The 24832-nt window shown below is 41.7% G+C and overlaps 2 protein-coding genes across 3 annotated transcripts in view; one reads left to right on the plus strand and one right to left on the minus strand.

Annotated features, from left to right (window-relative positions):
* Nucleotides 1-350: 350 nt before the first annotated feature.
* On the minus strand, nt 351-24261 carry ANXA13 (annexin A13). Of its 2 annotated transcripts, XM_010709286.4 has the most exons (12): nt 24123-24236; nt 23008-23082; nt 12445-12523; nt 10172-10266; nt 8010-8180; nt 7865-7898; nt 7700-7779; nt 5342-5410; nt 5111-5212; nt 3286-3361; nt 1849-1961; nt 351-685 (listed from the first exon to the last, which is right to left on the minus strand). In XM_010709286.4, exons 1-12 carry the CDS (start codon nt 24135-24137, stop codon nt 566-568), a joined length of 1029 nt encoding a protein of 342 aa, XP_010707588.1. In that variant the 5' UTR covers nt 24138-24236; the 3' UTR covers nt 351-565. The 2 variants fall into 2 exon arrangements, with proteins under 2 accessions (XP_010707588.1, XP_003205310.1); XM_003205262.5 differs by lacking the exon at nt 23008-23082 and having other exon boundaries at nt 24123-24261.
* The window catches only part of FAM91A1 (family with sequence similarity 91 member A1), a 54378-nt gene continuing 30229 nt past the window's right edge, over nt 684-24832 (plus strand). Inside the window, exon 1 of the mRNA XM_085221648.1 lies at nt 684-861. The gene's annotated coding sequence lies outside the window, so the exon portion shown is untranslated. The remainder of the gene's footprint in view (nt 862-24832) is intronic.

A 24832-nucleotide genomic window follows, 5' to 3' on the forward strand; every position in this document is an offset into this window, starting at 1 on the left:
TTAGGAGATGAATAGGATTGAGAGGGAAACTCACAGACAGGGAAATCCTTCCAACCTCCCCTGCTGACAGGAGGATTTTACTCAGGGCCTCACTTAAATAATTAATTCACAGCCTACATGTTGTTTAAAGTTCTGTAATAATGGGTTGAGAAGCAATTACCACCTATTTTCTCTGGGCAGGACTGCAATGGCATGACATTGCACCCCTTACATTGAGGAAAAAACACAGGGAAAGAACAAGGAAAATCTTAAGAACAGCAGTAAGTCTTAAGAAAGGCAGGAAGTCTACACAGAAGAAATGACAGAAAATATTATTCCACATTTGCAGACATAAAGAGGACAATTTAGACTCAGTTTTTTAACACATCTTTATTGCTTAAGGACATTTGGTGAGATAGCCATAACATAAACCTCACGTCCAGCTTTACTTGGCAACGTGTTTCCCAGCTGGAAAGAAAATAAATTGGATTTTTTTCTTTGTGCTAATGCCACATTTTTTGGATGCTGTTTTGGAAGCTAATCAAGAGGTGGCTGCTCAGCACGCCTCTTCATTCTTGATGGCTTTTTAGTGCAAAATAGCCAGAAGCAACTTTCTGAAGTCCCCAGAGGTATCAGATCGGACAGCTTCGGTTAATGACTTCTTGTACATTTCCTGGAACTTCCCTTTTATTGCTGGAAGGTCACTCTGAGAAGACACCAAGAGCCTCTTTAGAAGAGTGGGTCATGTTTTGTACCATGTGCCCTGCTTCTACCAGGACCCCTGAGGTCTGATTCAAGGTCCACTGCAGCCAGTGGAAGAAGAGGCGAAAGCAGGAGGTCCAAACACCTTAGAGAACCTTGGAGTTCTTGTTAGGACTTGAGGTAAGCCCATGTGAGATGGTGTGGTGAGGGGACACTAGCTGTGAAAAAGGGGATGGGCATGCTGGGGTGGCCAGGGGCATCTCTACCTGGTGCTCAGTGGTGCTGTATGGACACGCTATGTGGTGGCAAAAAGGAAAAGGAGCACTTCCAGGGGTATGTATAAAAGATGGAGTATAAAAGACAGTTTTGTTGGTTTTGTTCCACTCACAGAGGTAATTTTCTGGTTACTATGAGGGGAGAATGAAATGCCTTGTTTCAAACTTTCTGGTGAAAAGGAACCCGTTGCACAGTTCTGATCTTTATTACTGGGGTCTTTAAGTGTTCTCTTGATTGAACTGCATCTCAGTGAAGAGACTACATTGGAGACTGATTACACACACTGCTGATTATTGAGAAATATGCTCTCCATGCCCATGTGAACAATTCCTCTTCTGCATCAAGACTGAAACAGCCCCGAGGTTAAAATCTCAACAGCTTATAAGGTAGGAAGAATTAAGGACTATGTTCAGGATCTCAAATGTCTTTTTCAATTTTGTTCTTTTTAAAATTACAATTATCTCCTCTGGCTCTTTATTTTTCTTCCCTCCTTCCCATCTGCTTTTCCTAGCTGGAATCAGAAAGAATTGGCAACATATATTTATAAGCAATTATTAATTTGAGAATTGCTGCTTAATAAGTACTTAACTAGGAATTTACTTTTACACATCTTATTGGGTCAGGAACTCACCACAAGCCTTTTTTTTCCAAGTACAACTGACTCTACTATAGGCTTTCTGTATGCTTGCTCGTCTTTTCAAAACCAGAAATAGATGCCATAGCAAAATTAGCATTGCCTAGGTACAAAAGTGGAGTGTCACCTCTGATGTCATTGGGCTGTATGGGGTTGGTTCAGCACACAATCCACCAGAGCTCACTCTGTACTCTCTAAATTTGTATTTCTCACAGAATTGATGGTACTATAGTATTGCAGATTGCAGGATAACCTACCTCAGCCCTGGTCACAAGGATGCGAATCAAGGTATCTTCATCAGTCCCAGCTCCTTTCATTGACTCGTGCAGAAGTTTAGCAAAGTAACCTGGACAGTCTTTGGCACAGCTGACTGAAGAACAGTAAGAGACTTCATTACACTTACATATTTATACTTTGTATTACATCTTCAATCAGAAGGAAATAAGTAAGGAAGAAGTACAGAAAACTCTCTAGAGTTATAATCATGTAGACATATGAGCCGGGAGAGTTTTTATTTTATAACTAGTTCCCTATCCACATACAAGGAGCAAGTTTGGAATCTGAATGGAGTCACACATTTCTCCAGAGGGAAAGTTTATTACACAGTGAAATGATAAACGCTGACTCCACTGCTATTCCACAGTGAAAATGAAAATGAAATGAATGGGGATGAGCATTTGCCCATCTGGAGTTCTCCTTGATGATATATTTACTATGTCCAGGCCTTGGACACCCAACTCAAGAAAAATATGGAGCTATTGGTATGGGCTCAGAGGAGACTATGAAGAAGATGAAAGAGATGGAGCACCTTTCTTGTGAAGAAAGGTAGAGGGAGATGGACTTGTTTAGCTTGGAGAAGAGAAGGCTGTAGGGAGACCTCACTGCAGAGGAAGGAGATCATGAACAGGAGGGAGACCAACATTTATACAGTCTGATAGTGACAGGACAATGGGATATGGCTTTAAACTAAAAGAGCGATTTAAAAGAGATTTAAGTTAGATCTTAGTAAGAAAGAGAGTGGTGATGGGCTGGCACAGGCTGCCCGCAAAAGCTGTGGGTACCTGGAGGTGTACAGGGCCAGTTTGGATGGGGCCCTGGGCAGCCTGAGCTGGTGGGGGGCAGCCCTTCCCACTGCAGGAGGTTGGGACTGGATGTTCCTTAAAATCCTTTCAAACACAAACCATTCTTTGATTTTATGACTCTATGATATATTCTTACAGTACTTGCTCACCTGCAGCTTAGAAGGGCAAGACTTGGGAGAGCCCAGATACACACAGATAAAATCAATACCAGTAAGCTAACTAGATCCAGGGTACAGGTGTAAATACTGGTCACAGTCATCCCCAGCGCTAAATGGCCAATATGGACGCTGTACGTTTTTGCAGTAGTGTTGTAGCACACTGCTGATGATGCCCAGGCTGGAAGTTATTCACAGCTATGGCCTCAGGGGCAGTTTAGAGAGGAAATAACTCAGCCTTAGGGAGGAGTTGTATCTGGAAAGATTTATTTTTAGTGTAAGGGGCTCCACATCACTACTGAAACCTGTTTCTCCTTTTCCTAGCAGATTTGTCAGCTTCAGTTTAGGGTCACCAGACTGTACACAGAATCCCCAAGAACCAGTGTCAGAGGAGAGCAAGAACTAGAAAAGAAGTTCTCAGTGCTTTTTTTTTTCTTTGTGTGTGTGTGTGTGTTACCAAGAGTAAGATAAGCTTTCTCCAGATCTCCTGATGTTTCACTTTTAATGGATTCTTCTATGTCTTTTCCACACACCTACAAGGACAACAAATGTAGCTGTAAGAGTTGCTCTTTGCACACATCATCACACTGCCATAAAACCTGCCTTATGTTTAGGATCCAATGTCAAAAGATCAATTCAGATACTTCTAGCTCTTTACAAAGGAGTAATTCAAGGACAAATGAAGCCTTTCTCTGGTTTAAGTACTCACAGATCCACTGGCACCAAGAAAACAGGGCCTATAAGGCCTGGTAGGACACAGCAGCTAGGAGATGGATAGCATCAATCAAGCAGTTGTACTCATATCAGAGGGCTTCTAGAACAAAGAAGCTTCAGCTTCTTCTTGAGTGACCTTGAGTCTAGAAAAAAGTCTCTGAGTTCCCTCTAATCCTTTTATCAAGGCTCTGGACAGTTTCCACACAAAGATGATAAATTTTGGAACTCTACCAGCTCTATGAAGTTTTGTTACTTATTGTCTTTGGCTTCTCAAGGAAAGTTTACAAGCACTTCAGTTGTTCCCAAGTTTTTGTATTATTCTGTAGAAAAAGGGAAAAAGAGACTGCCACTTCAAAACATAGTTCATTTTGACCTTTGTAAATTTTGTGAACCTCAAAGCCTTTTACTTTGCTGATTTGCTATCTGGCTGGCTCTGCGTGTTTCCAATGGACTTTAGCTCAGACCTAGCAGAACACAGATACAAGGCAGCAATGGGTACCTTGTGAGGTTCTACAAACCCAATTTCATATTGATCTCTCTCTATTAATCTTTCCAAAAGTGAAGAAGGACTTAAGTTTGCACGGCTCTAATCTGGGGCCCCTTTCTCAAATACAGCCAGACAGGATGTGGTAGATTGGTTTGGGCAACCTTCTTGGTTTTTGGAATCAAAAAGTGAAGGTAGCTTGGAACCGCCAGGGTATGGGCAATTCCAAGGGAGTATCAGTTAGTGACTGTTTTTGTCCTCCTGCCAGCACCAAACCAAAAGCTGGAATAAGCTTCAAACATTTTTCCAACTAAGGGTTCCTTATTATGCTGACATTGAAAGAAGACTGTGAGTGATGGTTTTCCATTTTCAATGGCTCACAGTTTTCTGATGAACTCAGAGTCATCCTAGGGAAGTTCAGATTTCTGAGTCAGAGGCTGGATAGGAGCCCTCTCCAAAGAAAAAATATCACTGCTGAGCTTCCACCTAGCTGCTGGGAGAACTTTACATCTTCCTTTGCTTGAACTTTCACAGGTCAAATAAATAGCCAAGATTCTGCTGCTTACTTTGTCTTTTGCTTGGGGGTAGAGGAGAGCACAGCAAAAACCCTGCACCTGCTGTCTGCTCAGAAGAGGCAGGAGATGCACCTCTGCCTTAACAGAAGGGCTACGGAAGAGTGCAATGGAGAGGATGAGAATAGGCACCCCCAGACACTCCAAGGTCTCACGAGTAAGCCAGTGACAGACCCAGCATGCATTCACCCAGCTGTGTGCCACCTCACTGCCCCAGAACAGTCAGCCCTCCTGCTGCAGGAACGGGCACACGCATCATCATGCAGCTGTGGGACATCACAACTTTTATTTGGTTGGATGCTTGTGGGTTATGAAAGGGAATACTCTGTGCTTAACTGGCAGACGATACAGCTTTTTCCCTCTCTAAGATCAGGATCCAGTCATACAGAAATAATTTCCATATTCCTTTTAAAATGGCAAATAAAGGATCACCTTCTCTATGTGTTGCTGCAGGGTCTGCAAGCTGCACAATACATTCTGCGCAACCCACATCACAAAAGGGAATAACTCACCTTTTCGTAGGCCTGAAAAGTTGCTCTCAGCTGACTGTAGCTTCTTTTTGCTAAGACAACATTGAAAGCCAGCTCCTCTGTTCCCCAGCGGCCTTCTCCTGCCTTAGATATTGCATGTTAATTTTTGATGCATTTATTTATTGCCACATGCTCAGTGAACTTTGTCATCATCTCATTGCTGAGCAGCACAAGATAATTGTTGTTTTTCTTTCTTTCTGTAGTTTCACTTACTTTATACAGATCTGAGGCATCCTGCTCAGCGAGCTCTATGTTGACCTGTTGGTTCTCATCTCGGGTTGCCTACAGAAAAGGACGTTACAGTGGAAAAAGAGACTCAAGTGCTGGTTAGTTTGTAGTGAAAAGTGGTCATTTAGTGGCCTTTGCAAACGTTTTGGTTTAGTTTTACTGCCACCTGCTGACATCTGTTTAGTAATGGGCCACTGTACAGCACTGGATAGAACTGTCCAAGTTCAGCATAGACTTGAGGTGAAGCCTGTCCATTAATCTGCTGCATACTCCCTGAGAGCTGTGAAATATTCCTCAGGAAATGGATATAATGCATGCTCTGAGCATTCACTAGCACTGTTTTTTGTTTTTTTTTTTCTGATTGAAATTACAAACAAATTATCTATGAAAAATATATATGAATAATACACATTTGTGTCTCCTGAAAATAGATACCAAGAGGTTGAAGCAGTGCTTTCCAGGCTGGTGGACTTAGCAATGGGACTGTTAGGACTTTAAAATGTATCAAATCTTTTCATTTTCATGGGCTGTCTGGTCAAACTGTTGCATTCCTACTTGTGATCCTATTCTATTTAGCTATAGTATATCTTTATAGAAATGTTATTCATTTTTTATTTCATGTGGCTGGTTTAATATAAAGCATGTTGTAATGCAAAATACGCTTTCTTTTTGTGAAACTAACATAATAGCAATCTCTTTCTTACCTCTTCGTATCTATATGTATAGTAAATTCTTCAGTTGAGATTGAAATCAGGTGCCACAGGTTTTAGAATTTAGCTTAATGTAGTCATGATCTTTCATGGGTACCATTCTATCCTAGGGGTTTTCAAAAAATGTGTAGATATGCCATTGAGGGGCATGGTTTAGTGGGCATGGTGGTAATGCGTTGATGGTTGGACTAAATGATCTTAGTGCTTTTTTCCTACCTTAATGATTCTACGATTCTATGACACCATTACTGTAGTAAAAATAATAACGCTACACTGATGCCTTCAAATTCTCCTGCAGAAGCTGGCAGCCCGTGGCTGGGTAAGAAACTGGCTGGAGGGCTGGGTCCAAAGAGTGGCAGTGAATGGAGCTAAATCCAGCTGGCGACCAGACACTAGTGATGCTCCCAAGGGGTTGGTACTGGGGCCTGTCCTCTTCAATATCTTTATCGATGACCTGGGCATTGAGTGTGCCCTCAGTAGGTTTGCAGATGATACCAAGTTGGCTGGAAGTGTGGATCTGCCTGGGGGTAGCGAGACCCTACAGAGGGATCTGGACAGGCTGGAGAGCTGGGCTGAAGCCAATGGGATGAGGTTCAACAAGACCAAATGCTGGGTCCTGCACTTTGGCCACAATAACCCCAAAGCAGCACTATAGGCTTGGGGATGAGTGGCTGGATGACTGTGAAGAGGAAATGGACCTGGTGATGTTGGTCAATGCTCAACTGAACATGAGTCAGCAGTGTGCCCAGGTGGCCAAGAAGGCCAATGGCATCCTGGCTTGCATCAGAAACAGTGTTGCCAGCAGGAACACTGTTGCACAGCAGGGGCAGTGATTGTTCCCTGTACTCAGCTCTGGTGGGGCCACACCTCGAGTGCTGTGTCCAGTTTTGGGCCCCTCACTACAAGAAAGACCTTGAGGCCCTGGAGTGGGTTCAAAGAAGGGCAACAAAGCTGGTGAGGGGTCTGGAGCACAGGCCTTAAGAGGAGCGGCTGCAGGAGCTGGGATTGTTCAGTCTGGAGAAGAGGAGGCTCAGGGGAAACCTTATTGATCTCTATAACTACCTGAAGGGTAGTAGTACCCGTATGAGGGGGTTGGCCTCTTGCCTTCTGTAACTGGCGATGGACTAGAGGGAATGGCTTCAAGCTGCACCAGGGGAGGTTTAGGCTGGACATTAGGAAATACTACTTCTCTGAAAGAGTGGTCAGGCACTGGAATGGGCTGCCCAGGGAGGTGGTGGAGTCACTGACCCTGGAAGTGTTCAAGGAACGTTTGGATTTGTGTTGAGGGACATGGTCTAGTGAGAACTACTGGTGATAGGTGGACAGTTGGACTGGATGATCTTGTAGGTCTTTGATAACCTTGGTGATTTTGTGATTCTGAGAAATCATCAGAATTTTAAAAATTGCTTCTGAATTTGCATAATCCCCATTGTTACTTTAAAAAGCTAGAAACTTAGAAAGTTCTTGTCCTGAAGAATGCCTCTAAAAATGTCTTTTGTTTATGATAATTACTTTGTTATTAAATTACTTATTACAGTAATCTTATTCTAAATAGCAGCTAATACTTATTATGATAAAGAAAAGAAAATCTCTCTTCCAGGTTGGTGCATAATAGCAAAGTTCACAGCCTCACCTCCAGCACAGCGACCAATATCTTCCTAAGGGAACCACTCGTGTCACCTTTCACATCAGACTCCAGATCTTTATCAAAGACTGTACAGGAAAAAAACAAATCTGTGAGGGTTCACTCAGTGATGAAGGCCTCAAGTGAGCATATATGAAATGCAACACTACTTACGCCGCTTGTATGCCTCCTTTATGCTTGTGATTTCCTAGGGAAATAAGAACATAAATCAACTAGCAAACAAGCAGACAAAGCAAGTCAGCTCTCTGCACTGCTACCTAAGATACATCACATGTAAAATCTACCAGAATGTCCCAACCTTATTGTTTTGTGTGCAGAGGATCTCAATCAGCAGCGACTCGTCAGTCCCGGCGCCCTTCATGGCCTTGTGAAGCTCCCGGGCCTTATACTCGCAGGGAAGGTCCAGCAGAGCCAGCACCGCCTTTTCAAAACTGCCACTCAGGTCTCCCTTCAGGACCTCTTCCAAATCCTGTAAAGGCAGTTGGAAGGGTTAGTGCAAAAGTCCAAGTGGAACTAGAGAATTTTTGTGATTTCAAAGCTTTTTCTGTACCAAAAAGGGACAAAAATAAGAAAAAAAAATAAGGTATGTGGGGATCTTTTTGCATATTAAATTTTCCCCAAAATATTGAATGATCTTTTTCTCCTGTCTTCAATTATCAGCTGCTCATAGTCCAGTTTGGACTCTTCCTTGTTTAAATACATGTACACTACCATTTAAAAAACCTTACCAGGAGAATTCGCTCCGAAACACAGTGCAGAAACCTGCTGTGAAAGAGGTGCAACAGAAGGGATCAAACCTCTCTCAAATTCTCTTCCACTTTTGGTTAGGATTGACTTACTAGAAAAAGCAACATGTTTCTATAAAGTGCTTTGCATTTTTTTTTCCACCAAAGAAAAAAAAGGAAAAAAGAAAGAAAAAGAAAAAACCCACAAAGATCCTTTCTGATCTTTTTAATTCAAAAATTAATAAGACCCTGGAGAAGAGCTGGTTAGTGTTTATGTGTCAGCTGAGTACTCATGTTGAGAATAACATCTACCAATGATTTATTTCAAGCTCTTTCTTCAGCTAACATTTCCTGCAGTCCAGGAAGTATTTGACAGCTTCAGAACAACAGTGAAGAAGGCCAGTTCTACATCTATTGTTCTGAACTGTGCTCTTGCCCAACCACAGATGAGCTCCATCCCTTGAGCCAGCAGCTGCCACCAGTGCTGGACGAGTCCCAGGACGCTGGCAGAGCGCACTTCCTCTAGCAGTGTGCAGCTCTGCTCTTCCAAAGATCCAGGGTAGGAAGGGTTGTGATGTGCCCACGTCACTGGGATGACCCCTGGATTTTGCCCATTTCCAATATCTGTTTTTATTAATCCTCATTAAAGAATGAACTCAGTGATGTGTATGCACTCAAAATCATGCTTGCTGTCTGGTCTCCAAGGGCTGCTCCAAGCACCCCTGGAAATTTCTCATTTTTTCAATGTGTGGTCTGTCTCATTATGAGCATAAATCAATATTAAATCTATTTGACTCACAAAAATATACTGATGTAAGACCAAAAAGTTCCTCTGAATTTGTACTTGGTCAGACAGGGATTTAAATCTGAAATTTCCCTGTTACTTCAATTGCAATTTGTCTTGCAACTAATTGCAATTGCCTTGGTTTCAGGTTTGTTTTTTCTTTTCTAAATGCACTGAAGAAGAGCACAAGCTGAGATACAGAATCATAGAATTATTAAGGTTGGAAAGACCACTGAAAGATCATAGAATTACAGAATCATAGAATGGCTTTGGTTGGAAGGGACCTCAAGGATCATGAAGCTCCAACTTTATTGCAGCAGGCAGGGCTGCCAACCTCCACATTTAATACTAGACCAGGCTGCCCAGGGCCCCATCCTACCTGGCCTTGAACACCTCTAGGGATGGGGCACCCATAACCTCTCTGGGCAGCCTGTTCCAGCACCTCACCATTCTCTTGGTAAAGAACTTCCCCCTGATATCCAACATAAATTTTCCCTCCTTTAACTTAAAGCCATTTCCCCTTGTCTTTGTCCTAGACATTTGGTCCAACCATCAACCCATCACCACCATGCCCACTAAGCCATATCCCTCAGGGCCACATCTCCATGTCCCTTGACCACCTCCAGGGATGGTTACAGCACCACCTCTCTGGGCAGCCTGTGCCAACATTTCACCATTCCTTTTGAGAATATATTTGATTTTGGTCATGAATTATTTTATAGTTGTCTCAACATTGAGTAAAATGCTCTGATCTGGTTACGGCTGAATTAAAAAAAATATATATTCTGAATCCTAATGTTATTAATATAACAGTATTTTGGGAGCTAAAAAAATTGCTGAATCAGAAACCTTCAATCTACTGGTGCCTTGATATCTCAAAAGAGAGGTATATGAACTCCATTACCAGCATGCATGCTGTTCAGAAGAGAAAGGCCATTTATTCTGAAATACCTTGCCATAGAGAGCTTTGTACTTCTGTTTAATTTGTTGTCTCTGCTCTGATGTTCGACTTGACAAGACTTCAATAATTTTTTTTTCATCAGTTCCTGAAAAAGAAGGTTGTACATAGACAGGTTTAATCAAGAATCCAATGCAGAGGAAAGAAAAGAGGACTGAGTGCTTTCCTCTCTAAAGAGAAAGAAATCAATATACATACATCTACTTGGGCAAACTTTGGGATTTGTAGCATCTGAGATTCTTCTGAGAATAGATTTATCTGTAGTCAGCTACAATATTCAGAACATAAAATAAAAGATCACTGCTTTATGCTGCTTGTATGTTATCAGAGGATCTGAGTCTTCTGTTTCTGATCAGGGTTCTGACACGCCAATGCCCTAAACATGTCCATGTTTAGGGTGGCACTTCTTGTTGGAGCAGTCCCTGCCCCTATTTTCCACCTCCGCAATGCTTTTCAGCTGTGGCAACAGCAAGGGGCGAGTGGCTGGGGAGGTGAGGATATGTTCAAAATCAGTCTCGTTTACTCACTGCCTTAATGGTGGCCTGTGCAAAACAAGTTGTCCTTTGTGCTAGATGATGGAGTCAGAAAGAGGAGAGGGAATTGGTCTTCGTGCTCTGAATCTCTTTGCTGATGCTGTTTTGTTTGGCAAAAATAAGTGGGAGAATGCAGCTGCTGGGAAGTCCCAATGATGGGCACTGCAAGGGCTGTTTCTCTGGAAAGCCCACAGGGAAACTGACCACACAACGTCCTGCCATGGGAAAGTCCTGAGGAAGATTTGACCTGTAACTTACACAACAGATAGATGCTTACTGAAGGCAATGACCTTGTTCTTGCACTTTTCTTGCCCTAAGCCAATATAAACAGATGTTTGCTCTAAACAAGGCAGCTGGAAGGCATCAGTTGATGTTTGTGGCTAATGGGACAGGACTACAGCAGTGCTATTTGGGTTCCTAAGTGACACAACAGAGCAGCTATTGCATTAGCTTGTGTCCTGGTGCACTTCCATCTGTGGGGCCAATGACTTGCCTCAGGCATTTACTCAAGACAGGTACTGAAATGAATGTCTGGTTGGAGACATCACTAGCCCTGACTGAGGTGGGCATTGCCACAATGTCCATAGCATATAAAGGGTTTAAATGGCAGATGATATGCATCAAGCCTTAGGCCAGTTCTGCTGATGCACGTGTGTCATGCTGGTGGACACTTCCCCATGGTCTTCTTTTCCATTTGTTGCTTTCATCTACTGGGCTTTGTTTCGTGCCCCATTGCGGGCTCTCAGGAGCAGAGACTAGCAAGTATTTCAGAGAAACTACCAGTATGGATGATAAAAATAAAAATAGTATTGGCATTCAGTAGCAGCTGATGTATTTTCATCCTTGAAGATCACCAGTGGGTACATCCAGGAAAAGTTCAGTGCATCTTGTCCAGTCCTTCATGCTTGGAACCAAGATGGTAGTTAAGGTCCAATTTTAGAAGGAGCAGCATCTCTATTTGACAATGTGGAGTTAAACACTTAGTGGAGAGTCCTCTGGGACTGTCTTGATAGGGGTAACTTGACAGGACAAGAAGATTTCCTAAAATTCAAGTACTTTACTATTCAATCCTGAATGTCAGTGCTATACCAGGAAGAAAGGCTTAAACGTTTACTGTGCAAATGCCTGGTGTGTAAAATAACTTAACATCTTCATCTGCTGCTCAGCTGTCCTTCCTCTGCTGGACATTGGCACCTCCATGGATCTGAGGATCCCATGGACACAGTACATTCCTCATTCACACTGCTGCACAGTCAACCATCTTAAAACTACCAGAGGAGATGGTGGGAGCCAATATGTTTGGCTAAAAATCACTGAAGCAGACTGACTGCTGACCATATTCTTTTCATCTGGAGTGGGCTCTAGTATATGGAGTGGCCATGTTTTTGGCTGGTCCCTGGGAAAGGATATATTGCCATGCCCTTAACCTGGCCTTACTGGCTGGACTCCATGAATGTCATATCAGCATTGACAGCTTTGTGGTCCTGTCACATCAGCAAATAGCAAGTTTAGCCTGATCCTTTGGAGTCAAGCAGTTAACAAAACCAGTCTTTGAGAAACAAACTGACTGCCTTTCCCAATTACATTAACTCCATGCGTGTGCATGCTCTTTAAGTCAGTGACAGAAAGCATAAAGATTAACTGAAAATAGTTGAAACATTGTTCTTGAATATGGATATGCTCTTTATAATCTTGCAAATTGCCCTTTGAACAAAAACAAAGAGCTTTCTTACCTGCTCCTTTGCAGGCACTGTGTAATTTCTTGGCATCTCGGTCTGCATCAAACCCATGATGACGGCGTTTGTCGGTTGACTGAGAAAACAGAGACACAACGGACACATGGGAAATGACTTTGCATTATTCCTTTTGAATCACAGAAGTCTGGGCCAGGTTCTTGCCTGATCTTTAGTCACATCTTCTAAATTGTGAAGTTCAGATTGGGCTTTGCTGAAACACTCTGTCTATCACAAGGTCTCCTGGAATTGGAGCAAAAATAGCTGTTTCCACATGGCACGTGATGCTGATCCTATGTAACTTTGCTCTGACAGTTCAGGCTTGTTCAAATAAGCTGAATGTAATAACTTTATATTGGACAACTTCACGTCAGATCAAACACTGTTTGTTTGTACCACATTAACAACAGGCCAATATAAATGACTTATCAGATGCATGCAGAACCCTGTGCATACTTAACAGTTAGAAGCTGACAGTCTCTATGGATTGAATAAAAATGGGTCCTGCATACCTTTCTTGAATGGATGTCCTTACACAAAGTAAATGAAGATATATAACGTCATGAAGATGGTGGTTGTACATATGTGTGTGTGTGTACTGAACATATGGTTACTTTGAGCTAGATCTATCAGGATCAAAGTCCACCACTACAGCAGCAGTTTATAGCCTGACATATAAATGTAAACAGAAAGCCACTAATTTACACTAATTTGTCAGAGTATGAACCAAAGGAGATGCAGTTCTGGTAGTCCCTTGCTCTGCTATTTCTCAGACAAGGGCAGAAGTATCTGGGAACAGGCCAGCAACATTTTCAGCCCCTGTAGCACCATGAATCAGATAATTTAAATGCCTAAGAGCTTAAATAATACTGAAAAATAGCTCCTGGGCTCCTAAATCAATTTGAACTATATGCACACCATCTGCTCTGAAGGTCTAAGTGTGCCCTATAAGTGCTTTGGTATTTCCATTCAAATAGCAGCAGGTTGATCTGGCCGTTTGTTTCGCAGGGCTGCCAGGCACTGGCTCTCCACTGCTGTTACTGAAGGGTGATGGCACCCAAAGGCAAAACACTCTGCTCTCCATTAGGGACAGTTAAGGGTGAGGACACCCCGGGACATGCCACTCTGCTCCTACGCCCTTCCAAAAATGCCACTCAGCAGAAAAGCTACATGGCTGTGTTGTCTCCTTGCCCCAGGGGAGAGCACAGGGCACAGATTACTCCTGAAAAATGTCACAGACAAGGTCACTCTGTTGGGCTGAGGACAATTTACTATATGGACTTTGAACATGCTCTGCCATGTATTGGTATAGCCTGTTGGTATTCCCCTGAAGTTTTATACACTCTGCACTACCAGTTTTGGTGGAAGGGATACAGCTCTGCATTAAGTCACCCTCTATCAAGAGACAAAGGGCCTTATCTCAAGGATAACCTCTAAATACAGTCCCTGTGTTACTCTCCCTTTGTAATAGACTAAACACCATTTAAGCACCTTGGCTTTTCTAATGCAATCAATGGCTAGGATACAACTTACTGCTAATGGCAGTGGCTGTAACACAGCTTTCTCACTCAAATTATCTTAATTGAAAGTTATTCTTTCAACAGCAATTATTAAGGTACAGGATCAATGCAAAAGGTTCTCAGATTTATGGCACTGCAGCCTCACAAGGTAACACCTTCACCAGCTCGTTGTTGCTTGTGAATGTGCACCCTGCACTATGCTCTCAGTGGTTGGCAAAGCATGTACACACTTTCCCAAACCTTTCCAGTGAGGTGGGATTAGATGCATATAAATAATATTTTCTAGTGGGAGATTTTATTTAACAGCTTCTCAAGAACCTTGCTGAAAATGAATGGGAAAAGCACAGTGTTAGAAAACAAAAAACAGTTAGCAACCACTGTCTGTCCAAAACAAATCACATTAATCGCTTTCCTATTTTTCTACTGTTCAGAGGGCAGTTGTGCTGCTTCTTGCATGAAAGATTTTTTTTTTTTTTTCACAATGAGAGCTGAAAATTCAACAACTCTAATTTATTTCTGCTTTTCCAACAGTCATGTTACACCTTCATTTTCCTTTTCATCTTGGTAACAGAAAGACTCATCAGAATAAAGTTCAACTTTTTTCTCTGCAATCCCAAAACAAACTGCAGAGGCTAACTTCTTCAGGGATTAGTCTTGGGGAGCAGAATAAAAATATCCCACAAAAAACAGAAATCCATTCTGGACATACAGCCCATCAGTTGAGCGTGCCCTGCAGAGAAGTGTCCTCCCTCCCTAACACCAAGCTGATAATGCAAAGCACTTCAGCACTTCAGTCCATATTTTGACTTGTTAAAGTTGTCAGAGTTCCTCCTGTGCTTGGTAATGCACTGATAATTTCTTCCATTTGTAGCATGCATTCTGGAGCAATCCCAATGGGCACTGCAAGTTGGTTTGTTACTGTATGCCTCAATGGTTTTACTGCTGTAGTCAGACTATTGCTAGTCCCTGACCCCTATATGCCACTTGTTGGTGTAGCTGTTGGGTGTGTGTAGCACAGTTGCTACAGGTAGGAGAATGGTAGCACTATCAACTGAAATGACATAGTAGATTTATGAGAATTCATAAAGGCATAAAGAAAAGTATTTATTTGCAAGGGTGAAGTATGGTGAAGAGAAGGAAGGCCAGTTTCTCAGTGATGTTCAGGATATGTTTGTTTTAAAGCACTACAAGAATGAGCTGTGTTGAAGCCACCGTCTTCAAATAAACCACTGTCAAATGTTAACTGATGACTCTGAGGATATCACCTGCGTAGTACTGTGAGTAACACTAGCATTAAGGCTTTGTAGATTGGAAAGCTGATATTTTGGGTAGGAAACTGTCAAGGTCAATTCCTGAGTCACTCAGAACGCCCTGGTTAAATCTTGCTGTCTGCTGGGTCTCACCCACAGCCCTCCCAGGTAGAGGAGTGAGAGCTGCTCCAGACCTGGGTTTCCTCCTGCCCTGCAGAACTATGGGTGCATTCTCCTGAAGAGTTACATGGCAAAATAAATCGATGCTTTATGCAATTTGTGACACTGTATGCATTTTTCTTTGAAAAATACAGGCAGAGTCACTTTAATATAGGTCTTGTTTTAGAATTTAAGCTCTCAGATTAGATTTGATTGGCAATGTCTTGCAAGCATTGGTGCTGCAACTGTTCTAAAATGACTACTTTTAACATGTAAAGCATACCAAGTTGTTTTTCCTGCTGTGAATAACATTTTACTTCAAGGAGATTATAGAAACACAGAATGGCCAGGGTTGAAAAGGACCAATATGACCACCTAGTTCCAACCCCCTGCTATGTGCAGGGTCACCAACCACCAGATCAGGCTGCCCAGAGCCACATCCAGCCTGGCCTTGAATGCCTCCAGGGATGGGGCATCCACAACCTCCTTGGGCAACCTGTTCCAGTGTGTCACCACCCTCTGTGTGAAAAACTTCCTCCTAATATCTAACCTAAACCTCCCCTGTCTTAGTTTAAAACCATTTCCCTTGTCCTATCACTATCCACCCTTGTAAACAGCCGTTCCCCTTCCTGTTTATACGCTCCCTTCAAGTACTGGAAGGCCACAGTGAGGTCTCTCCGGAGCCTTCTCTTACCCAAGCTAAACAATCTCAATTCCCTCAACCTTTCCTCATAGGAGAGGTGCTCCAGCCCTCTGATCATCTTAGTGGCCCGCCTCCAGACTCACTCTAAGGGCTTTATGTCCTTCCTGTACTGGGGCCCCAGGCCTGGACGCAGTACTCCAGATGGGGCCTCACAAGAGCCGAGTAGAGGGGACAAGTTTATAGCTGAAGGTGGTCCACAATGCTTAGAGAAGCATATGGAGACTCTTCTTGATGTCAGCATGTGGAGGAACCCTTATGGTACACAAATAAATAGTACAATTGGAGAGATGTTGTAGTATACTGTGTAGATTTCTGAAAACAACAGCTAATAGCTTCCTGGAGGTAAAGACAATACATATATATAAACTGCTATGCTGTCAGAAGACAAGAACAGAAGGAATGCTGCCTGAGCATGCACACAGGTAGCTTTCTGTATTGCAAAAGAGAGACAAAGTACTCTAACTGAAAATAGCTGATAATATATCTGAGCAACCACTGGTATTTTTCCACCCCCAACCTCTTAAGCAGATGCACAACCATGCTTGGGAGCAGAGGTTTATGGAAGAGTAATGTCAAAACAATAGAAAGGGTGGCTGCAAGGGATGCTGACCATGTTCTTCTCCTGCAGCTCCAACATGGATCGATGCAAAGTCGTGTATGGATAAATGCAGATGCAGACCCCAAAGGCAAATCACTAGGAAGAGCCAACAGGAATGCGGCTGCTGCTCAGTGTAATTGAGATACAGATGGAATTGCTGCGGGTAGAGCTCTAACATGGGCTGGATCGACTCAGAGATGTCGAGATTTTTGCCAGCTCCATTGAAGTGAATTATTCAGCAGATGTCTTATTTCAAGACTGTCTTTGGTTGTTGTATTCCACTGCTCTCTGGCTTAACAACAATAAAAATTAAATCTAAAATGAGAGCCTGCAGAAAGGGCAGACTGACCTAGCCAGGATCTCTGCAGCATTAACTACTGCACATGAATGTGGTCTGGAATAATATTTAGGGCAGTATTCAGTTGTTGGTGTTTGGTGCTATTAGAGATGCCTCAGGGTAAGCTCAATGCCAGCTAGAAATGTGTAGGCTGCTGTGTGACCTGCACCTGCAACTTGTTACAGATAGGTCTGAGGGCATCTGCAGTGGTTACTGGAAATTGGTACAGAATCAAGCCCCAGTTAATTTACTGGTTTTGTCATTCTTCCATGCGTTTAATTACGATCATTTCATAAAAATGCATTGGAAAGAACCAAGATTTAAACAAGAATTACACAAAGCAGTTCCACATGGAACTATACAAGCTTCCCTTGCCATCCAAGTCTCATTTCTCACAGATTCCCATCTGGTTTCAGACTGGTTTCAGTGCTTATCCTGCAATTTCTGTGATCAGCACAGGAACATCATGAGGATTCTCTGATGTCTGCCACAGCTTGAGGTCACACATCAATCTTTTACTAAAGGAATTTCTAATACAGTTTCTCTCTTCTTTTGATTTTCATGAAACAAAACAGGCACCAAATAGCTTTGAGACTAAAACCTTGCTGGTAAATTTAGCTAAAAAAAATTACAATAGGTACAAATGTTTTTAGCTAGGTGTCCTGGTTTTGGCTGGAATAGAGTTGATTTTATTCCCAGCAGTCTGGATAGAGCCATGGTATGAATTTGAAATCAGCATAGTGCTGATAACACTGATACATTAGCTGAGCAGTACTAGCACACACTCAAGGACTTTTCTGCTTCTCATGCAGTGAGGAGGCTGGGAGGGGACACAGCCAGCACAGCTGACTCCAACCATATTCTACACCATCTGACATCACAATCAGCAATAAATCTGGGGAGAATTTGTCAGGGGTTGCCATCTGAGGAGTGGCTGGGCATAGGTCAGCTGGTGGTGAATTGCCTTTTGCATCACTTGTTTCTTGTTTTATTTGTTCCCAACCTCCTCTTTTTATTTTTAAATCTAAGCCCATGAAAATTCTCACTTTTGCCTTTCTCATTCTCTCCTCCCTTCTCATGGAGGATGAGCAGGTGGCTGTATGGGGCTGAGCTGGGGCCAATCCCAGCACTGAGGAATACACACAGATAGATTCAGACGCTGCAGTATCCTGCAGCCCTGCTCCTTCAGGAAGTCGGGCCCCTAATGGGAATTACAGGAAAACAAACAGCTAAGCCAAAACAATGGTAAACCCAACGCAGATTGGAATGTTGTACTTGCTGATTTCTCAGTTCTCGCAACACACAATCCCTGATCCATCAGCTCCACCAGCTTTGCAGAGCCCCATCTCCAATCAAATAGCAGCTCTCCTCCAGCTCTGCACTGTGAGATAGCTCAGGACTGGTTTGGGTAGAGCTTGCTGCAGTAGGTAAGTTAGCTGGCACTCAAGGTCTCTTCCAATTTCATGCTCCATTAATTTGTTTTCATCTTTTCCCTGTCTACCAAGATGTGTCCCAAACCATTTGGTCACCTTGTTAGCATGGTAGCAACAGGACTGGGGTGTTTATTAGTTAAATTATATCTAATATCTTATGACCATGGACGATCGCTTTTAGCAAATCACCACTTACATGATAAATGTTTTATCAACATATATGTACTTAAGATTAATTATTCATCTTGGCAGAAGCTTTTAATGAGCTATAACGCAATTGGAATCTGAGGTTAACTAGATTAACACACTGAGGGAAAAAATGACGTACTGCCTTAGATCTTATGGTTGTGGTCCTCCACTATACCCCCATTACCAGCAGCGCCTCCTGTGAACATCTGAAAGGGCAGTTTTAGAGACAAATTGCCCAATTCTCGTCATTCATTTCCAACCCCTTCCTTGTGTTAAGAATAAAACACAATATGGCAGTAGGCTGCAGTGTTTGGTTCTGATCTACTTAAAAAGAGAGATTGAAAACATGGTGCCATGTTTCTGGTCAGAAATATTTTTTCAGTGTAGCGTAGTGCTACCTCATGCTGCATGGAACTGGATGAATTTTTGAATCACAGCAGAAGCAACGAGTGTAATAGGAATGGTCACAGCCTCTGCTCAGAAAGCTCCAGACTGTTGTTCAGAAAGGGCAGAAATCCCATGTCACCTCAGAGCATAGATACTTCTGTTAGAAAAACCTGCAAATACTAGGACTGCTCAATATGGTGGGGAAAAAAAACAGATGAACAAAGATGAATTACTAGGAGTCAAGGTTGTGCCTTATCTAACTGGGAAAGGCTGTTCATGGGTGAAGATACTTAGTCATTACTGCATGGTTGTTTCCCCATCTCTTACTATCCTATCAGTGTAAGATGGTCTTCTGCAAGGTCTTCAGTAAAATTCAAATAATTGGGCTCTCAGTTAGGAACCCATGCAAACAGCAACAGTTTTAACACAGAGGTCAGATTAGATGGGAGCTAGTATTTAAAAACAAACACAAGTCAACAGCTGTGGCATGCTGGCAACAAGGCAGTATCAACAAGCACTGGGGTTTGTGCTGTGGTAATAAAAAGGTGGGGCTGATAGCATCTGTAATAATAGGAAAGGCTCCTGGTGGTGCAGGATTGCTGCTCTGGGTCCCCATTTTGGCTATTTCTGTGTGGCAATATTGGCCAAAGGGATCTATCTGTTTTTAGAGAATGTAAAGAGATCAAGCACAGGGAAGGACTGGCTTAGACAAACTGGATGCATGGCAACTTCAGAACTATATGTGTTCTTTTGACCACCACCTTTCTTCCTGTGCTGTTTCACAATGCACACCTGTCATTTTTGTTTATTTGAGCAATTTTCTCTGTCAACTGGAATATATAACTGGAAAATTGCCATCTGTCTTCCTGACTGCTTAGAGAAAAACACCTTTGCCATTTGCCACCTGCCAGGCAGGCTGTCCCTCTCCAAAATCTTTATGACTGTTTTAGGTTTAACAGCTGTATGACAGTAACATGCACCCAATCTAACTTTCTGCTGAAGTTTGCTGCTATGAAGAACCAAACAGTTCCAATATGAAGTGTAAGTTGGACAACACAATGCACATAAGTCATGTAAACAGGGCTTCCTTCCTCAATAGCCTTTGTAATGACTCAGTTACTCCCTTTCAAATCAAGAGGTGCAAATAACTTCATTTTCTACATCTGAGACTAAAGATGCAGCGATAACAAGATCCTAATAGAATTAGTTGCACTTGCTTTTTCCTGCTATAAACAATTCGCAATGGGGATACTAACTGGACAGCTAATTAAATGGCAAAGTAAAACAATTCACCTCCTACAATGTTTCTCCTGTTTCTAAGCAGTTGTTAATGCATCATCTTAAAAATGCTTATGGCTATTTTTAAAATCAACTTAATATAATCATCCTCATGACCATGACAAATGAATCCATAATTAGGAGAAGAAAACTATGTTTTGGTGAGTTTCTCTTACATCTAAATTTTGCACTGTCTGTTTTTAATGTGCCCAAACCTTGGATCTATCTGGTGGAACTCCTTAAAGCAGATTACTTTTAATATCAGGGATAGTTTCCTGACTGCCACATAGAGAGAATGTGAAAGTCACAAAACTGCAGCTTTTCTTCTTAGAGACTTCAATTTATCTGTACATAAATTTGTATGTAAGACGTGCCAGAGCATGAATTGGTCTCCACATTACTTTCTTTGAAGACTTACCTTCAAAACAGAAACCACAAAAGTGGTTAACAAATGGCTTTAATTGCCTAGAGGAAATCTGGTATTCCAAGTGTAGGATAATTTTCCAGTGTGCTAAGGATAGAGTTGTCTGCTTTTATATCACTGACCATAATGCTTGGCTGGAAAACACTTTGTATGCTGGGTCATTATACAGCTAATGATAACTAAAATGACTGGAACTGCCAAATTCTGCCTGTTTTTCAGCTGAGATCCAAAACCTCTGCCTTACATACTCCTACAGATATAGTTGAAGTGTTCTTATGCCTCATGAAAAAATTTTCACTCTTCTCATTACCTCAGTTGAAACTTGTGATGAGTTCTCATAACTGACAGACCTGAAGTTAACTATTCAGTATGCCAGCAAAAAAGCTAGCATCACTTAAGTGCATATTTAAGTACTGGTATACTTAAGCTTACCAACACAGGGCTGCAATACATGGATGTAATTTTTGGGAATGTCATACTGACCCATATGCACAGTCAAAATCTGGAATTTTTAAAGAAAAGAACTGGAGGGACGTAGCACCCCAAAAGAGAAACCCCAAGACTGCATGCATCTGGCCTTGGCCCTCTGCAAGATGTATTATCTGAACACCATCTACGTATTCATAGATACATATAAAGGAAATTAATATGCAAACATTGCACGTTGGGTGTCTGACAAACCAACTGCATCTACCAAACCTGGAAGCTTCTTTGTCTAGCTGCCTTCCACCTTGCAGGGTGGAAGAAGTCTCAGGGTGCTCTCAAGTTGGCCATGGTTCTCCCCCACTGTTGTATGAAGGTATTTCTGTCTTCTGCTGACTGTGGGCTTATAGCCAGAGAATGAAAAACAATCTACTGACACTGAATGCCAGTCTGCTAGGGGAAGCAACAAATAGCTTTTGTTGAGCTTTGCAATGAGATGATAAAACTAACTGCAGTTAGTAATGCTTGTACTAATGAGGTACTTCCATCCTTGTAAGCAACACACAAAGACCCTTGTGATGTTTGTGAGCTTGTTCCCAAAGGATCCATCAGGTGGAGGTGCTCTCAAGGTTATACTTACATTTTTACCTTCAAGTTCTCAAACCATCTGGCCCACCTCCTGCCATCTCCTTCTTATGTTAATAGTGTCCTGCCTGGCAGGAGGTTTGGGCTGCTTTACAATGGGAAGATGAAACTCAAGGGACTTTCAGAGAATTGCAAAAAATGGCTTAAATTAGTAACAAAGAATTAGTCCATCCTCCAGATTAGCTCGAGAACAACAGAATAATGCATACAGGGCCTTGGATTATTTAGTGACAGAAGTTTAAAAAAAAACAGTTAAGCAATTTCACAAATGTTGAAATCGATCAAAGTTTTCAAGCCATCATAACATGAAAACCATTGCTGCTATTCCCCAAATGCTCCCCAAAGCACTTTGCTTACAGCAGAATAGCCACTCAAATTTTCACATGGATTGATTCCACTTGCAGTGATCTTGAAGAAGAGCAGAAGTACAGATAAGCTTAAAGATGCAAGAATGCAAATGGAGAAAATAAACGTAAATGACTTTAAATCTCTAGGAATGAGCAGTCAAGAACTTTGGTTGATTGTAGAAAGAGTCTGGACTGAGCTTAGACAGTGAGAAGCATGTGGAAGTGTGCAGATGTGGAGCTCAAATGTTGCGTCAGGTGCAGCTCAATCAGAAGCTCATATTCTAAAAGAAAGTTACTTCTTAGAATTGGTTGGATTTTTTTGGTTGAAAGCATATTTTTCAGTAATGTTTGTTACTTTTGTTCAAATTAGCATGCTTAGGAAGATACTAATTTTGATGAAAGCTTCATTTTAAATATCAGACATTCTGATATAGCTCTCAAGTCCAATTTTAACTTCCAAGCAGTGATATCTTTGCTTTCCTACAAACATTGCTCCTTTGAACAATGCTTAGTTTTCAGTGAAAATTTCATTTAACAGTAATATTTTCCTTTTTTTTTAAGTTCTAAACTATAAATCCATCCCATTGGTACAAAATACCTTAGCTGACAGTGATGATTCAATTACTACTTCTCCCTGCAAATTTGGGTTAGCCAAAGAAATTTCACTTATTGAATTTCAAGGCGGACAAATTTTGGAATGATGCAGTATTGAACAGAATGAAACAACCCAGCTTTACTAGTGCTGATCTTGATCACAGAAGAGGAGCTGCCTTTGTGCACTGCAGTGCCTCCCAAAGCCACCGTGAACCCCTGCAATGTGTGCTGTAACACCACAGTGCCCCTTTCATCCTTCGTGAAAAGAGTGCTTACTGGCTCATCTGTTGACAAACTTGTTGTCCCTACGGTTGGTTCCCGTTTATCCTCTGGGAGGTTGTAAGACTTGCTCTGGAGGTTTAAAAAACACAATATATAAGACACTCATGAACCTATGATTGCAAAATATGAGCTGAAAACCTCTATTAAGAACTGAATGTTTTCAGGCTGTGCCAGAAGTGGTTCTTTGATATAGCTGCAGGTACTTCTCCAAGACAACCTGCAATTTCACACGAACAAACGATGAGGAGGGAAGAAACAGGATGTCTTCTATTTATACATACTGTTAAATTGCAGATTTAGGGCAATCAAAGAGATTGACACACAACTGAATGAATTGTAGTTCATTCATGAAATTATAAGTGAAGCTGAGACCCCTCCAATTTCATCAGTACAAGCTACTTCATTTTCAGAAGTGCTGATCATTCACTGCTTCGACCCAAACACACAGCTATCACTCAGACTATTTTGAGGTTAAATGTCATTATTAGATATTTATTATTAAGCACCAAATCATTGGCCAAAATTGTCTCAGCCTCATATGATATGATTCAGTGTAGTAACCTGGATTTTCATCAGACCTGCCTGCAAGCATCACACTTTGAGATTACTCCTGTCTCTACTATTCAGTGATAAAATTGGCTGAATTTGGCCTCTGGAATGGAAAGCTTTTTATAGATCTTTAGGGAACTGTTTTAGTGTTTAGAAGGTTCCAACACAAATTTGCTAATCTAACTCAATTTAGATGTCTCATGACATCCAAAGCATTACTTCTTTTTCTCAAGGTGCCTGCTTCCCTTTTTAACTATGCCATTAACAGTGCTAAAACAAGCAGAACTTGTGTGTTACTGCAATAATTTTATAATTCACATATTGCAAAGAAGTGGATGTTATCAGCTATATACATACAATTTTTCCGCCCATGCTTTAAATAGACTTTAAATTTAAATCATTTGCAGCTGTATTAATGCAATTTAAAGTGAAAGGGGACAGAAAAAAAAAAACAAAAAACAAAAAACCAAAAAACAAAAAACCCACCACCACCACCAACAAAAAAATACAACAGGAAATTCGTGTCCAAATTAAACTATCCAAATTGAAGAAGTACTTACATGTGAACTGCCCATTTTTGCTTAGCCTGAGTGTGGAAGACACAATTCTTCTCTTCAATAACACAAGCATTCAGATGAAATAGTCAACTCTTCATAGAGCTGCTATGTTCTACCCAGCCCTGGGTTAATCAATAACTTTGGACTTATTTAAATTCTAGTCATTTCAAGGTGGGGTGTATTCATCATTACACGGTGGCTTTATTATCCCTGCAATCTAATAGCACATCCTGTTGGGTCATGGAGTTGGCTGGTTTTGCCAGAGAAAATAAGGATTTCATAATATGAGCCCTAAGGTTATACATACAACCTTTTATCTAATTGTTATTACAATGATTTAAAACACTTAACTACAGTAGTGCCTAAAATACAATTTCCAATCATTTTAGAAGGAAGGATGCTGTTTCGAAAAGTTAATATTTGATTGTATGGGACTTAGTGGTATTTATTATGTCACTGAAGATTCACAGCTCCCACAGAATACATCAAACAGAATCTCACAGCGCTAGGTTTATGTGGCAAGGTTTTGGCAGTGGGAAGAAGGGGCTGCAGGGAAGGCCTCTGGAGAAGAGACTAGGGATTGTCCTTGTAGGCAGTGCCAGTTCCAATTTGCTCTGGCCAAAGCTGAGCCAGTCCATGAAGCTGATGGCATCTCTGTGACACATATTTAAGAAAGTATAAAAAACCATGCAGCAGCTGTGTGAGAGAAAAAT

Source organism: Meleagris gallopavo, chromosome 3 (assembly GCF_905368555.1).
Source record: "Meleagris gallopavo chromosome 3, MGAL_WU_HG_1.1, whole genome shotgun sequence".
Taxonomy (NCBI): Eukaryota; Metazoa; Chordata; class Aves; order Galliformes; family Phasianidae; genus Meleagris; species Meleagris gallopavo.